This window comes from Mustela lutreola, chromosome X, assembly GCF_030435805.1.
Source record: "Mustela lutreola isolate mMusLut2 chromosome X, mMusLut2.pri, whole genome shotgun sequence".
Classification (NCBI taxonomy): domain Eukaryota; kingdom Metazoa; phylum Chordata; class Mammalia; order Carnivora; family Mustelidae; genus Mustela; species Mustela lutreola.
Window position 1 is genome coordinate 118,594,071 of NC_081308.1, and position 16,196 is coordinate 118,610,266.

The 16,196-nt window shown below is 51.8% G+C and overlaps 1 protein-coding gene across 2 annotated transcripts; it reads left to right on the plus strand.

Annotated features, from left to right (window-relative positions):
* The first annotated feature begins 937 nt into the window (after nucleotides 1-937).
* ZIC3 (Zic family member 3) lies at nucleotides 938-14,972 on the plus strand. 2 transcript variants are annotated; one of them, XM_059158369.1, is made up of 4 exons: nucleotides 938-1,006; nucleotides 3,778-5,001; nucleotides 6,123-6,286; nucleotides 14,397-14,972. In XM_059158369.1, the coding sequence occupies exons 1-4, from the start codon at nucleotides 973-975 to the stop codon at nucleotides 14,544-14,546; spliced, it is 1,572 nt and encodes a 523-aa protein (XP_059014352.1). In that variant the 5' UTR covers nucleotides 938-972; the 3' UTR covers nucleotides 14,547-14,972. The 2 variants fall into 2 exon arrangements, with proteins under 2 accessions (XP_059014352.1, XP_059014351.1); XM_059158368.1 differs by lacking the exon at nucleotides 14,397-14,972 and adding an exon at nucleotides 7,151-9,386.
* The last annotated feature ends 1,224 nt before the right edge of the window (nucleotides 14,973-16,196 follow it).

The following is a 16,196-nucleotide window of genomic DNA, read 5'->3' on the forward strand; positions in this document are numbered from 1 at the left end:
TTTGGGCATGAGAATAAATCTTTTTCCTATTTACTGTTTGAACTCAGTGTGAGGGAACGGATCCCATTCTATTTCCTATCCGTACAGACATGTGGATATTTAGACCAGACCACATACAACTGGGGGACGCATAAAAGAGATTTATTGGTTAATTTACGCTGCCTAATACACATGTAAACCCCAGTAAGCCAACACTGCCGGAGGAGCCTCGGTTATTGCGTAAAATAAGACCCACGACCCCTGGGTTCCAGCTGCCCTGCCTCGGGCCAGCCCGGCGATTCCTTTCTCCACCTGAGAAACGAGGGGACGAGAACTCCTGCCTTCCCTCTCCAGCCTGAGTGCAGGCAAAACTTTTCTTTGCTTTTCTTTTTCGGTCACCACTCCACTTTTAGACACAGCTCCCCAAAGCCCTCGGTGCCCCGAAGTCCTTCCCGGGGTCTCCTCCGAAAAGCCAGTTGCGGGGTGAGGGCTGCAGGTAATCAGGTTGACTTCGCTGTATCATTATTACTCTCTGACTGCCTAACGGGAGTGGTTGGCTTTGGGGGAGGGGGCTTTGTTTTCATAGGCGGTAAACTTGCTGTCTCTGGAGATATTTTGCCTTCTATCTGTTTCGAGGGCCAAGGTTCCCCCTCCCAAAAAGGAAACCTCCACCGAAACCAAGCCAAAATAGAATCCGAAATGGTCTGCCTCTGTCCTGCTGTTCACAAAGCCCACAGCCTCATCCTCGCGGGGCCATCTGGGGACCCTGCGCCTCCCAGAGCAACGACACCCCCTCAGAGTCGCACACTCGGACTGGGCCGGGCTGTCCCAGGAAGGGCTCCACCGCCCGGGGTTTTGGCCTGGCTGAACCGCCTCAGGTCGGCCCCTTAACAAGCATCCCCCCTCCCCACTTCTCGGTTGATGATCTAATTGAATTATGCCTTTTTGTTCCAGGGACTACAGAGCACGTGCTGGAGGCAATTAATTATCGGAATGTGGCCATATCAAAACGGACACTGGGCACCTGGTAGGTCAGCAGCCGCAACATCCCCCTGCCCTGTGCCCAGGACCCCTCCCCCCGAAAGGGGCCGGCTGGGCTCCCTTCGCCGCCTTCCTCCCTCGGCCCCTCGCCTCGCTGCCCGCCCTAACTCCCCAACACGCCAGGTCCCAGGTTCTCGGGGTGGGGTGGGGGGGGGGGTTACCTGGCCCGGCTCTCCGCAAACCCTTGCACCAGCGCTGGCCGTGCGAGGGCCTGACAGCCACCCACCCCCTCACCCCCAGCCCGAGCCTCGAGAACCGCTCTCCTCTGCACGGGCGACGGGAGGAAATCCAAACTTTTTCTATGCAACTCCGCGCCCAGGGCCCGTGGGGGTCGGTGGGAGGTGAAGAGAGGTGGAGGGAAGGAAGGATAGAAAGGGCAAAGTGAAAAGAAAGGGGGAAAGAAAGCAAAGCAATCCTCCCTTTTTGTAAACCTGACTGCAGGGAATTCATTTGCATGATTTAGGCATATTTGTTCTTCTCTGAGCACACACACCCCCCCCCCCCCCCCCGCAAAGAAACCTTCTGCTGAGCGACATTGAAACTCTTCTTGGAGAGCCTATTTTCAGAAGATGTAATCATTTAAGTCAGTCGTGAACTCACCTTCCAACCTGGGGAGAGAGCTGTGGATGGAGAGGGAGAATTGGGGCGAGTTTGATGGGAGGGGGTGACTACGGTAAGTGTGCTACCGGCCAGGGTCCCCCCCCCCCAGCAAAATGGCAAAGAAAGAAGGTGAAGTCTTGGCCTGGCCAGGCGGATTGGGGGGCAGGAAGTGAAAGGCTGCGGTTATAAAGCGCTGCTTGAGGCTGTCTCTCCAAGCGCCTCTGAACTTGATCAGATGTTCCGTTTCCTACAGAGAGATGGCGGCCAGGCTGTGAGGCTGACTCAAGGCACAGACTTTGGGGGCTCAGCCCTGTTCGGGATGTGACAATCACAGTCATCTTTCTGTGGGCCTTTTCTTTCCACTCCCACTCTCTAGCATTCTTTGCAAATGCCCTGCCGGACCAAAAAATGAGTGGATTTATGGCCCTGTCTGAACCTGGCCATTAAGTCTAGAAAGACCTAGCACCAGGCGGGGGGGCAATGTGATTCAACACACAACTCTGGAAAGTAAATCCTCAAGGGGTGAGAATTCCCTGAGGTCACTACGTGCTTCTCTGGGTAGGAGTAGAAGAGAGCAAAGCCTTGGCCGTTCAGAGGGAAGAAAAGTCCACCTCACAGTTCCCATTCCTGCCTACCCCCCCCCCCCGCAACTTTTGCTTTTGAAAATGTTGAGAATTCAGAGCCGATTACCCCTTGGGTTGGAAACCGCGCGGATCCAGTGTGTGTGTAGTGCGTTCAGTGCGTTGTGTGCGTATGTTGTGTGCGCAGGCTAAGTGTATTCTGTGCGTGTATTTACTCTTGTTGTGTGTTCGGTTTTTTATGTGCCTGTGTTTTTACTGTTCTGTGTGTAGTTTGTTGTCCTACTGGGTTGTGTGTGCTTACTCCTCTGTTTTGCTCTGCGAGTTGTTAACTGCTGCGTGAGTGTTCCCAGCTACGTGCTCGCGTTTACTGTGTTACATGTTTGCTGAGCTGCGGCTGTGTGTCATATGGCGGGGGGGGGGGGCAGCGGCGCGCAGAGCCACCACTCACTCACTGAAGAGTCAGCGCTTGGCTCAGACGGAAGTTAAGCGAAATCGGCTCTAACTGTAACCGTTTCTCCTCGTCTGGGCCTCGGACGGCCAGCAGCAGCTCGGGGCCCGGACGGCGAGCTGGCCAGCCCGGGTCCGTACTCTCGGGGCCATCAGGGCCCAGGGTGGCGTGTGGGGAGGACGCGGCTCATGGGCCGCGAACCTGGAACGGCTACGCTCCTCCTAGGATCGGCGCCCAGCGGCCGCCGAGAGGGCGCTTTCTCCGGCTGGTGAGGCGACGGGGGCCCAAGCGGGGCTGGACGGCCAGCGCCGCGCCGACGGTGGGAACGATCCCCGAGGGGCAAAGAGTGCGTTTGGCCAAAGCGGGTACAGCGCGTGAGGGGTGCCTGCCCGCTTCGGGCAGGAGGGAAGCCGGGGAGAGGCCCGGCTCCGCCCCGCCGGCCGCTGACTCCAGCCTGGCTCGGGTTCCCCACAGCAGCGCAAGCTCCGCCGAGCCCACTCGCGGGCGCCCGGCCGCCGCCTCCGCCTCACCTGCCAGGCGCCCCGCCACGGCCCAATCAGCGGCGGTCGCTCGGCTGCGGCTGCCATGTTCCCCGCTCCGCGCTGCCAATCAGCGTGGCGGCGGCCAATGGGCTACGGGGCCGGGAGTCAGGTGACCGAGGGCCAGCTGGCTCCCCATTGGCGCGCGGCGCGCGGCCTCCCGCTCGGTTTATGTGAGAGGAGTGAGTGATTGACTTTATCAGTCCAAGGACATTACTCTGGAGGCGAGGAGGCTGGGACTCGCGCGGCGAGCGGCGAGGACCGAGTCTGCCTCCAGCCCGCTGCCTGCCCGCCAGCCACGAGCCGGCTCGGCTAGTAAGCGCAGCCCAGCCGGGAGGCCGGCGCCCAGAGAGCCTCCCGACCCCGCGGTGCTGCGCTCTCTCGGGGAGAGGAGGGGTGCCCGGGACCGGATTGGCCAACTCCGCCCTCCACTTATTATTTTGCTTATTTTTCTTTGTGCGCTCTTGTTAGTTTGTTAAACCAGATCTAGTCCCAGAGTCTTTTCTCCTCCCTTCTCCCCGCTCCTTCTTCCCCCCTCCTCCCCCCTCCTGCTCCTCTACTTCCCCTCCTCCCTCCTATCCCTCTGCAGGAGACTCTCACAGCGACGGAAAGTTGCAGCCCCTGGCACCGCCTTGGGGGTCTCCCGGCAGTGTCCAGCCGCCGCCACCCCTCGCCGACTACGGCTCTTCGGAGATCTCCTCCTTCGCCCGCACTCTCGCTCAGTTCAGCGGTATCGCCTGTGCCCAGAACGCCCCACCCATGACGATGCTCCTGGACGGAGGCCCGCAGTTCCCCGGGCTGGGAGTGGGCAGCTTCGGCGCGCCGCGCCACCACGAGATGCCCAACCGCGAGCCGGCGGGCATGGGGCTGAATCCCTTCGGGGACTCGCCCCACGCCGCCGCCGCAGCCGCCGCCGCCTTCAAGCTGAGCCCCGCCGCGGCTCACGATCTGTCTTCGGGCCAGAGCTCTGCGTTCACGCCGCAGGGCTCGGGTTACGCCAACGCCCTGGGCCATCACCACCACCACCATCACCACCATCACCACGCCGGTCAGGTGCCCAGCTACGGCGGTGCCGCCTCCGCTGCCTTCAACTCCACGCGCGACTTTCTGTTCCGCCAGCGCGGTTCCGGGCTCGGCGAGGCGGCCTCGGGTGGCGGGCAGCACGGGCTCTTTGCCGGCTCGGCGAGCAGCCTGCACGCTCCAGCAGGCATTCCCGAGCCTCCCGGCTACCTGCTCTTCCCCGGGCTGCATGAGCAGGGCGCCGGACACCCGTCGCCCACAGGGCACGTGGACAACAACCAGGTCCACCTGGGGCTGCGCGGGGAGCTCTTCGGCCGCGCCGACCCGTACCGCCCGGTGGCCAGCCCGCGCACGGACCCCTACGTGGCCGGCGCGCAGTTCCCTAACTACAGCCCCATGAACATGAACATGGGCGTGAACGTGGCGGCCCACCACGGGCCCGGCGCCTTCTTCCGTTATATGCGGCAGCCCATCAAACAGGAGCTGTCGTGCAAGTGGATCGACGAGGCTCAGCTGAGCCGGCCCAAGAAGAGCTGCGACCGGACCTTCAGCACCATGCACGAGCTGGTGACACATGTCACCATGGAGCATGTGGGGGGCCCGGAGCAGAACAACCACGTCTGCTACTGGGAGGAGTGCCCTCGCGAGGGCAAGTCCTTCAAGGCGAAGTACAAACTGGTCAACCACATTCGAGTGCACACGGGCGAGAAACCCTTCCCCTGCCCCTTCCCGGGCTGCGGGAAGATCTTTGCCCGCTCCGAGAACCTCAAGATCCACAAGAGGACCCACACAGGTAAGGGGGAAGGCAGGCGGGCGCGGGGTTCACCGCGGCGCCGCGCCACGAAGCCCACTAGCCACCCGAGGGAGAGGGGTGGCGACCAAAGAGGGGCGGCGCCCCGCCGGGGCCGTTCGGGAAAGAAGCGCTGTCAGTGTCCCTCCACCTCTCGCCCTTCCCGCCCCGCGGCGCCTTTGCCCAGTTCTAACTTCCCCTGCGGACGGCTCCGCGGGCTCAGGAACTAATTGGAACCTTCTCGCGCCCAGGAACAAACTGGCGCCGCCTCTTTTTGTCTCTCTCTTCTGGGTTACGAGGAAGGGACTCCGAGTGTGATGAGAGCGGATTGCTTACAAGCGACTTAGCTCTCGGCACACATTCGGGGAAGGCGACCATAGAAATGCTAATGAAAACTAACTTTCGGTTACTTCCGCTCTTTTTTACCCTTGATTGGCATATCTCCTAATTAAATGACTGATACTTTTGTCAAACTATTTTTATTTGGAGTTCCAGGTTCAATTCAGCCCTTCGGGAGGAAAGCTAAAGTAGAAAAGGCACCTCAGTTTTCGTGGCTTGTTCCGAACATCTTGTAAAATTGTCCAGAGCCCCCGGATTATATATAGTTTTCTCTTTTCGAACGTTAAGTACGACGACCCGTGCTTTTTAATACTGGTTTAGCAAAACCGCCGCGTTTGAAAGAGGCGAGTTAAAAGGTACAAAGAAGGAACTGAACGGGATTGCCCCGTCCCCGGTCCATTGTCCCGCCCGGGCTGGGTTACATCGCCGAGGTGGCGGCGGAGCGTGGCCACGCGTTGGGAGCCCTGGGCCGGGTGGGATGGAAGCACAAGTTAGGGGAAAGTTTGGAGGAGCCCGAGGCTCCCCCATCCTGCGCGAGAACAAAGGGACGCGCAGGTTCGGGGCCGGCCCTGCCCCGCCCCAGCCCCGACCAACACTCCCCAGCCCAGTGGGCTCAACCAGCGCTTTCCATTTTTTTCTCCAGGGGAACGAGATGCCACGGCCGTCCCCCAGTCGGCGCTCCCTCTCCGGCCAGACCGCCGGGCGCTCCGTCTCCGGCTGCTGGGCCCTAGGAAGCTCCGGGCCCTGATCACATTTTTGCCCCTTTGCGTTTTTGCCTCTTGCAGGTGAGAAACCGTTCAAATGTGAATTCGAAGGCTGCGACAGACGCTTTGCCAACAGCAGCGACCGCAAGAAGCACATGCATGTGCACACCTCGGACAAGCCCTATATCTGCAAAGTGTGCGACAAGTCCTACACGCACCCGAGCTCCCTGCGCAAGCACATGAAGGTAATTACCTCTTTATTAGCGGTCGGCGGTTTATAAAACACTCGGCCCGACACGGGGCCGTGGAACGGAAGCGCCCGCGCTGCCAACCCTGTATCCTCCACGTTAAATCCGATTTGCTCCAGCGGTGACACCTTGAACCCATTTGGGGCACCCGGAGGGGGGGGTGGAGGAGAGCACAGTTGGGAGAGCAAGCACAGTGGGGAGGAGGAGGGAGCAGAGGGAACAATTGGTTGTTTACTGGGAAGCTCTAACCGAGCTCGCCGGGGCTTGAGGTTGTAGTGGCCGCCTCTTCCCCGGCACAGCCCGCGGTGGAAACCCGGAGTACCCGCGCCGAACCCGGGGGCGGGGGGGGGGGGCTGGTGGTTCATTCGCTCTTCGACTGCCCTGCAGATCAGACAATAGGGCCAAGGAGCGTGGTCTGATTCCCACGCACTCGTCTGAGACCTCGCAGCGCCCGGGGCGCGGGGGCCACCTTTCTCCGTACCTGCTTTCCCAAGCCAAAGCGGGCTTGGGGAAACCTGGGCCGGGAAGGGTGTATTTTGCACGCCCCCCAAAGACTAAGTGCTTATCCCACTCCATCCTCGGAGAAAGGGCACGAATAAGACAGGGCGGTGTATGTCTTTTCCGTAATGCCAGTCTTAGGGCTGAAAATTGTCGTGTTGGCGACCATCTCCGGGTTTTCTAGACATCGGTAATATGGAAATTAAAAACAAAAACAAAAAAAACCCAAATCAGCAGCATTTTTCGTTTAAGTGGGTCACTGGGCGGTCTTGCTCTTACAGTGCTCGAATTCTGCTCTTGTTTTTTGCTTGCACAATGCCAGTTGGAATTATATTCATTATAATATATACATGTTAATTTTAGGTTCATGAATCTCAAGGGTCAGATTCCTCCCCTGCTGCCAGTTCAGGCTATGAATCTTCCACTCCACCCGCTATAGCTTCTGCAAACAGTAAAGATACCACTAAAACCCCTTCTGCAGTTCAAACTAGCACCAGCCACAACCCCGGACTTCCTCCCAATTTTAACGAATGGTACGTCTGAGGACAAACACAAACACAAACCCTGTTAACCATAGAATGGACCAAATGCATTTTAAAAAGGAAACTGAGACCAATCAGATGGAAATGGAGTTTTATAAGGCAAGAGGCCATATATAGGGTTACATCTTGTTAATTGCAATTGTCCAGGAAGGTTTTGGGGCGAGATCCAAAAGTAGCCATGCCCTTTGCTCAGGATTAGAAAATATGTTTTGGCATTTGAAGGATTTAAAAAAAAAAAAAAAAACTCTTTCACTGCTTTTTCCTCCCTCTTCTCTTGCTCTCTGCACACCCCATTCCTCAACTCCTTGAGCTCATTTTAACACTTGTCCTGTTTCTTGAGAGGAAGTTATAGAAGGCTTGTTGGTGATGGTGATGTTAAACTGATGGAAATTCTCCGCCTTAGTGGTGATTGTTTAAACTCTCACAGTCTTAAACCGTGCCAAAGTCCTGTTATGTCTTGAACTTTTCCTCAAAGCATTACACTTGTGAATGTATTTTTGTCTAATGGGGTCGAAACTGTTGTTCAGTATTTTTTCAGGCTGAGGATGTGATGTTACTCTACACAGATTGTGACGTTTAGTATACAGTTGCCTTTTGTAATAACCTTTTTTTTGTAAATACATATCCATTGATGCCATATTTATCGTTTGTAATTTAATTATTGCTACAAGTGCCGGGAACTGAACAATATTTATGGAAAAAAATGTTTTCTAACAAATGCTGTACAGCTTTTGATTATAACTGCTTTAGCATTAAATTTTGTTGTTTTGAAAGAAGAACACAATTTACAGTTTTTTGAACCGACTCCTTTCTCTTGTCTTGTAACAGCCTCCCTCTACAAAGAGGAGACGTAAGCAAATGAAATCTTGTTTGTTGGTATTTATAACTCACTCAGATCCCTTTTTAAATTGTTAAATTATTTTTCTATTGCAGTGTAGATTCCTTACAGTGTCCGTTTCCATCTGGGGGAGACCCTCCTTTCTTTATCTGTAGCTCAGATGGTTGTTTAACTGCGAGTTTAAATGTGTTTGTCCTGGATTTTTGGCATGCAAATCAGATATTACTGATGAGTTCAGTTAGTGGCCATGACATCTCAATCTTGTATTTCAAAGACTGAGAAGCTGGATTTAATCATCCCTGCCCTAAATATATAAACATAAGGTAACCTAATGAGTTTTATGTCCCTTAGTTTTTTATTACCTTACATAAAAATGAACATTGTGGCAGGATGCATGTCTGTGCATTCTGTTGAGATCACCCATTTACATATATATGTTTGTATCTATGACTTATCTAATCTGCCTATCAAATCTATCTAGCTATCTATATATTTTCAAAAGTAAGCGTGTGTCTGAAACAGTGGTGATGAGTAAGGCCAGTTGAGCCGTGCTTACTTATGGTTGAAGTGCTTCTTAAAAGAACCATAGTCCATTTACAGTTTCAGAAGGGCAAAGGCTGATTTGTTTTGCTGTATATAGTTCAATTCATAATTACCAGTTACTCATAACATTTTTATAGCGGTGTAATAACTGCAGCGGTTCTGAAATGATACTATGGAAAGAGGAAAACATTTGCAAAAGATGTATTTTTAAAGTTCATGGTTTGTAGGCACAGATGTCAAGAGCATTGTTTCCATTAAAATCAATAACTGAAAAATGGTTGTTTGCTTTGTGATAAAATATTAACAATCCATTTAATCTTCAGCGAAGCAACTCATTTGGACAAACAGTTCTTTTACAGTTGTTATATGAAAAAAACTGATTATTATATTGGGGGGTTGGACTGGGTAGAGTATGAGAGACTTTTTTTTGGACTAATTTAGGGTGCTGTTTAATATTGAGAGCCCAATCTCTGCATGAATAACCAGCTTGCAAATCAGCAAATAGAGTGGTGGAGATAGGAATTGTAAAGAATTTAGAAATGTAATGAATAGGCTTAAGTACCTCCTTCTCTTGAAGGAGCAATGCTCTAGGTTTTTGGTGGCAGTCAATTTGGTATTATACATAATCACTTTGAATTATAGAATTTTGTTCATTGTTCTTTTTGAAGAAATAAAGTCTTGGCACATCTTATTTATAACATTTTTGTATTTAGTGCCTGATTTTTTTTCATGTTCAAATAAATCAACCTTAAATCGAAATGCTTAGAGAACTTCTGATAATTAAAAGAAACTTTGATTTCCTGGATACAGTTGAAGCAGTCTAAGTTTTCTACTGACCTTTGTCAACAATTACTGACAGTTTCTAATTGCAAATTGCTTTGGATGCAATTTTTTGTTTGTGGAGAATGTTTTTTTTTTTTTTTTTTTTTCCACTTTCCTCCACCAGTAGACAAGGCAAGGGCCTGAATACCATCAACAGAAAGTTTGGGATGACTTCACAAGTGATGAGCAGGTAACCTGGTCAGTCCACCACTCCTACCCAGACATTCCAATCTTGACCTTGACATTGAGGATGCTGGACCAAATTCCTGTATCAGGATTTTTTCCTTCACTTCAAACCAGAGGCCGTTTTAAATGCTCAGCAGGTTTGCAGAAGTGTATGTTCATAATATTGGTGCTAAATGTCTTCCAACTTAAATCTAAATAGTGTTTTTCATCTGAAATATACATTGAGGTCCCATAGTTTACTGTTCTCTTCGTGAATTTCGTCTGCACCCCCAGCTTACCCTAATCTTAAATGGGAGTTGACTGGTGGGTTGGTTGCAGGATTCTCTCAGAAACTTGCTTCTCCTCCCTACCAGTAAAAATATTAAATATCTCTTTAGGAGACATAAAGAAGACTTTGATTTTTTTCCTTAGCAGGCTTGGTATTATTCTACTATAAAATTTTACAGTAAAGTGCTGTGTCCTGAGAGGGGAAGATACCAATTAACAATGGCGATGAGCAATATTAAGACAAAGTAAAAGCTTGGCCCCTCTTACATGATTTCCTTTAATTCCGGTGTAGCATCATGTTTCTCCAATAGTTTGTGTCCTCCGCCCTGTCATTTGTTGGCAAGGAAGAGTTTATTTTAGTAGAAAACCTTTCACAGATTTTCTTCTGTAATCTGGCTCTGGGAGTGCACATTTATATTCTTGAATTTTCAGTAAAAACCTTAAAGAGTAAGCACCCCTCCCCAAACAAAAAACCTCGCAGCCCTAAAGATGTATCCGCTGGAAACCAGGAACATCAGCTGGGCTCTTAGTGATCTACCTGTTATTTTCCTTCTTGCACCTGGTAAGACCTTTGTTAAAAGTCCATTATCTTTTCCAAAATGGGTGGTTTAGCTTAAGATTGCCACTGTTGGGTGGGGAAAGGGGAGGTGTCTATTTCCCAGCAGACAGAAGTCTGGCCTTCCTCCACTTCGGAAGGTTAAAGATCAGGGTCCAGGCTAAGCGGGCAGTCGGTCTCCGCTACTGCGAAGGTTGGAGAGCGAGCAGGGACCGCCTCCACTCACAAAGCCTCCCTGCAAAGTTGTGCTCAGGACCTCCTCGCCCCTCCCCCTTCCTCGCCGCCCGCTGTCCCCTTGCCGCTGCGCTCCTGGCACCCTCTGTTCCCCCCTCCCCCCAAACAGGAGAAAAGTCGAAGGGCCTCTTGCCACTCAAGTTTCTGTAAGAATCGCCACCGGCGTGCCCATGCCCCGAAGGGCGGGTTCTCTCGCCGGCAGCTAGGCTGCATTGCTCGCGGGCTGGCTGACCCTCGAGGCTTTGCCCCCGGGACGAGGCCAGGCGTTTCGGAAGTCTGGGATCCAGCTCCGCGCTGCTCGGGCCCCTCGTTGGGAGGCCCAGGGTCCCTTGCACACACCAAACTCTTGCAAGTCCCGGTCGAGGCTCGGGCCGCGGGGGAGGGGACCTCGCTTCCTAGGGTCAATTCTCTCGCGGTCTCGGCCCGCTGACCCTTTGACCTCCACCTACAGGGCCCTCGGCGGCCGTAAGCCGGCGGTCGCCCGGGTTCCGCGGACGCTTCGCGCCCCATCGCCTCCCGGCCTCATTAGGCCGGCGGGGCTGTAAAGCAGGAATCAGCCGCTGCCTAATCCGGACCTGGGGTCAATACGAGCCCAAACAATGGTGAGCTCTGAAGGCCACAGCGTAGCGCTGGCCACAAACTTTGTGTTCCATTCATTTTCTCCACGCGGGGGGGCGGGGGGTAGGAGAGAGGCCCTCGGACGCCGGGAGGCCGCTCCGGGCTGCGGGGCCTCCTAGGCGAGCGTCCTCTGGCTTCGGCCCTCCCGGTCTCCTCGCAGGGCCTGGGGCCGGAGGGGAGTGAGGCCCGGGGCCCGGTTGGCGGCCCGCGAGGCGGGGGGCGGGGTGTGTGTGTGCGGGGGTGCGAGGGTCCGAGGGCCGGCCCGGAGGGGGCCGACCCCGCGCCGGGAGCAGACTTTGAAGTGGGTTTTTAGCGCGCACGTGCGAGAGCCGGGCCGGGGCCGGAGCGGGGACCCGCTGCGAGGAAAGAGTAGGCTCGGCCCGGGCCCCAACCCCTCCCCCGCTCCCCGTCGCTCCGGCCTTTTCAAGCCCGCCGGCCCCCCCCCCTCCGCCCCCTCTCCCGCGCAGGCGCACACCCGGCAGCCGTCGAGCCGCTCCCGCTGCCGGGGGGTGGGGGTGGGGGTGGGGGGGAGAGTTGAAAGCCGCTTTGCAGCGCCGCGGCCTCGGCGGAGCGGGGAGGGAGGGGAGGAGAGGGGTGTGGGGAAGGGGGTGGTTTTGGGGCGGCTCTCGAGTGATGAACATGGCGGCCGGATGCGAACCCCCGCGGAGCGCAGCAAAGCGCTGACTGCGGGCTGCCGAACTGCTGTGCGCTTTAAACTCCCTCGTTATTCCTCGGCTCCGAGCGCCTCGCGGGGGAATGTAGGTCGTGGCGGCCGAACGTAAAACTGGAAAAAAAACGGAAGCGAAGAAGTTCTTCCAGGGCATTCTGGGCGTGGGAAGTTGGCGAGCCTTCTGGGGGGTTGGGGCTCCCAGGGGACTTGGACTTGAAGCCCGCTGGAGGCCGCCCCAGCCTCCTGTCCCGACCGAAAACCTCCCCTCCGGGCCCTCCGGGGTGGGGGATGCCATTTTGAGTTCTCGTGCGGGTGGGAGCCCGCAGCCAGTCCTCAAAATGCTAATGAGCGGACGCTTTCTCCTCCAGGACAATGGCGGGGCCCGGGAGGGGAGCACGCAGGTACCGTTTCCGTGTAGAACGGGCCATTGCGCGTTCGAACCCTACAGCTCGGGCCCCGTTTTCGGCATATCTCATTTAAACGTGGGCCTTTGAGAAATGGCACTGTCGCAGCTTTTGTGTGTGCTGGAACAGCTGGTGATCCTACGCTAAGGTGGGGGGGCAAAAAAGGTCACAGTCCCGAAAACTTTCATTCAGCTTTTGCTTAACTGCCTAAATCCTGGCGGGTGAAAGAACCCCTGGTAGCTTTGGGATCTCGAGCTCGTGGGTTATTTTTTTGTTTTGTTTTGTTTCGTTTTTCCCTGCAGAAAAGATTGCAGATTCACCTTCAGATGTGTGTTTCGGGAGGACAAAAAAAAAGTGCAATAGGAAGGTGTAGCTGTTGCCCCCCGCCTCCCCTAGGAAAATAAGCGGCAAGAATTCTTTCAGGTTGCGTCTTCGTGGAGGCCAACAGCTAAACGAAAAGGCAGCCTTTTGGGGGCTGCCCACTGTCCAGCATTTGGGCACCTGAAGGTGTGGGGCAGTTCCCGGGGGGCCACCTTGGAAACGGCGCAGGTGGGTGGGCAGGTCATTAGCAAAGCTGGCCCAGATTTGGGGGGAAATCTGCAAAACAGTGCCTTTATCTGCAGAGAACAATTGATGGGGTTGTCTTTCCTCCTTTTCAGTGCACAAAGAAGACGGCTTTGGAGCAAGAATTTGGAATATGCGTTTAAGTTGTCGTGCTTTGCATTGGAAACCCCTGGGCAATTAAAATAATAAGCATGCCTTGTAGTATTTTCTGTTCTTTTCTTATGTGTAATTTCTGCAAGTCAAAGGGGCTACAGCCCCTTCTGCAGTTTGGAAACTTGTTTTGAAATTGCCACCAAACAGATCTTTTTTCCCCCCCTTCGGTTGAAGTTTCCTTCCCGGGCTGAGCCACTCTCCCCCCACCCCCTCACTGGAATGGAGTATTGACATCTTTGAGAGATCAAAGGAAGTAGATGGTGCTTGGTCTATACTTTATTTTTCCATGCTGTAGTTTGAACCCTGAGCTTTGAGCTTTTCCCTGGTTAAATCTCTTGGTACCGAAAGTGTGAAAAATGAAAAGTTCATTAACTTAAAAAAGCTTTAGTTAATGGTGAGGCAGTTTGTCTAAGAACTGCAGAGCCCGGATTGTCTCTTAAATTGACATTAAAATCAAGCTAAAGATGCGCTGGTGGAGCTGGTGGACCGTCTCCCCTGGATACCTGCGGTGTGCTTTGGGTCATTTGATATGGTAAAACTGGCGGATTTGCATAGGAGTTCTGTGAATGGAATTTCTGCAAAACTGGATGAGGGATCAGTTGGTGAACTCTTTTATTTGTTTGAGGACTCTGAAGGGCACTGCTTCTCCCACTGAGGCTTGGTTTCTATCATAACCATTGAAATTTACAGCTTGAAAAACACAAAGTTTGCAGAAAGCATGAAAAGGGGGAGTGGTCCAGAATACTTGGACTCATAACACGGGAGCAAAACTTCTTTGAATAGGATTCAAGAAACTCTGGTTTCAACAAAATCCCTTAGAGCGAAAGAGAATCTCTGTCTTTAAAAATCACGTAACAGCAAACAATTTTGCATATTTTTAATGCAATGACAGTTCAACCTGTTGACAGTAATCCGGTGAACAGAGAGAACTGTGAGCTGATGGTAAATGTAGAAAGAGCCGTCAGCAGATGGCAAGTTTATTATGTTCGATTCCCTAATAGGATGTGTATGTTGTCTAATGTGTTGCGTTGAAACACAACGTCCTTGTAAAGACCATTTGAACGTGTGGTGTTAAAAAGAAAAGATGCCATTGTGTTCTATTCTAAACTAGCATTTCTAACAACATATCCAGTAACAGTTTAAGACATTTTTCTAAGAGTGCATATAGCCTGTTTTGACCTATCTGCAGTTCACTTTTTGTTCTTTTGCCAGTGTTGTCCTGCTTGGTATCCGGGACAGTCTCTAATTCCTGACGAAGAACTTGATACTGACGTTGGTATGCAGCAGCCAGCCCTCCATAACACTACCTATCCTAAATGCAGGGTTAATGCCGAACCTACTGTGCAAGAAATGATTTACTGATGAGGTTTCAAAGAAAACCACATCAATTTGGATGTCTGTTACCTTGAAGTGATCATTTTAAGAGTAGTAGCTTCTTACCTAGGTAAAAAAAAAAAGACTATTTTCTTCTTTTGGTGTATTCCAGTCCATGTTGAGCAATCATTTGTGAAATGGAAAAGCAAAAATGCCCCCTCCTTACCACCCCCCCCAACCCGCACTCCCTGCCGCTTTAGGCTTCTAAGTGGGAAGATGGAGGGGGAAGACTGGCCTAACCCAGTGTGTATTATCTCATGCATTGTGTTGACCTTGTTGAAAATCTCTTTCAAATATCTGCATTCCACGTGTAGAGCTCAAGTGTTTAAAACTAGAAACACGAATGCTTGTTTTGTTCATTTTGTATGCTTGTGTCCAAAAAGCCGTACCCAGGATCCCTACAATTGTTGTTTGACTTAAATAAAACCATTAAAATTTTTTGCGATCATTGTTTTATTATGGTGACAACTCAAAACTCCTAAATACTGTTGATTGACCTGTTGAATTGGGACAATTTATATATAGCTGGGCTTTCACGGAGCAGTAAACCTGCAAAAACCAACCAACCAATCCACTGAACAAATGTCAAGCAACTGTTTTGAGCTCACTGTGTTTTCCCAGAGGGACTCGGGGCCAGGTGCCAGGGAAGTCGGGAAAAATGCAGAGTCGAGGATTGATAGGGGTGATTAGAAGGAAGCATGGGAGTTGGGAGGACCAGGAACACGGGCACACCAGTCTTTGGGTGAGCAAGAGAGAGAAAGACAAAACTAAAGATGGCCTTGGAGAAGAAAGGAGGGCCTCTGGAGAGCAGACATAGCACATCACATTACGTGTCTATTATTCTGGGGCCCCAGAGTGGTTCTTGGGGTAGACAACTTGGCAACCATTGATTAGGACACTTACAGAATCATGGGATATAGGTGTTATTAAAACACAAGTTGTCGTTAATTAACTGTAGTGTTAGAGAAGATGAAGATCCTTCAGAGAAATTCTTGGAACTCCAGATACTTGATTTCTCATTTTAAATTTAACATCCGTAATCTAATGTAATCTGCGAGTGGCCATCATTCTATTTATTTGACGTGATTACGCTGTGATGAGGTATTGTAAATTGCAGCCCCAGAGAGTATATTGCTCTTGGTTCTTTCGATCCCGTTTTATTAAAATCTCTAAGTAGACTGATGATACTGTAATTTTTAAGTAGTGGGAAAACGGCTCATCTCCCTCTGATTTTTGTTGTTCATTTACATCAAGAGTGGGAGTATAGGCCAGTCAAGGAAGCCTATCATTCTTTGATTTTCAGCTCCCGAAAATTGGACATTTTTATATCCCCTTAGAACAATGCTAGTAGAATTTTTTGTTTTGTTTTTGTTTTTATTTTTAAGAATAAGAACAGTGTTCTTTCAGACAGGCAGCAGAGTATTATAATGGGATTACTCAAAAAGCCTTTGGAAAGGTAGACTACAAAATTGTGCATAAGCCTGTTGGTTATTCTAAGGATTAACGAAAAAAGTCCATAGAGAACCTGGCACACAGTCATCCCTGAACAAGTGAGAATTCCCTTCTTTTCCTCTTGCAGGTAGCTATTGTTGCTTTTGGGTAGTTTCCTAGTTTTAATATTACGGATTATTTTGCTAA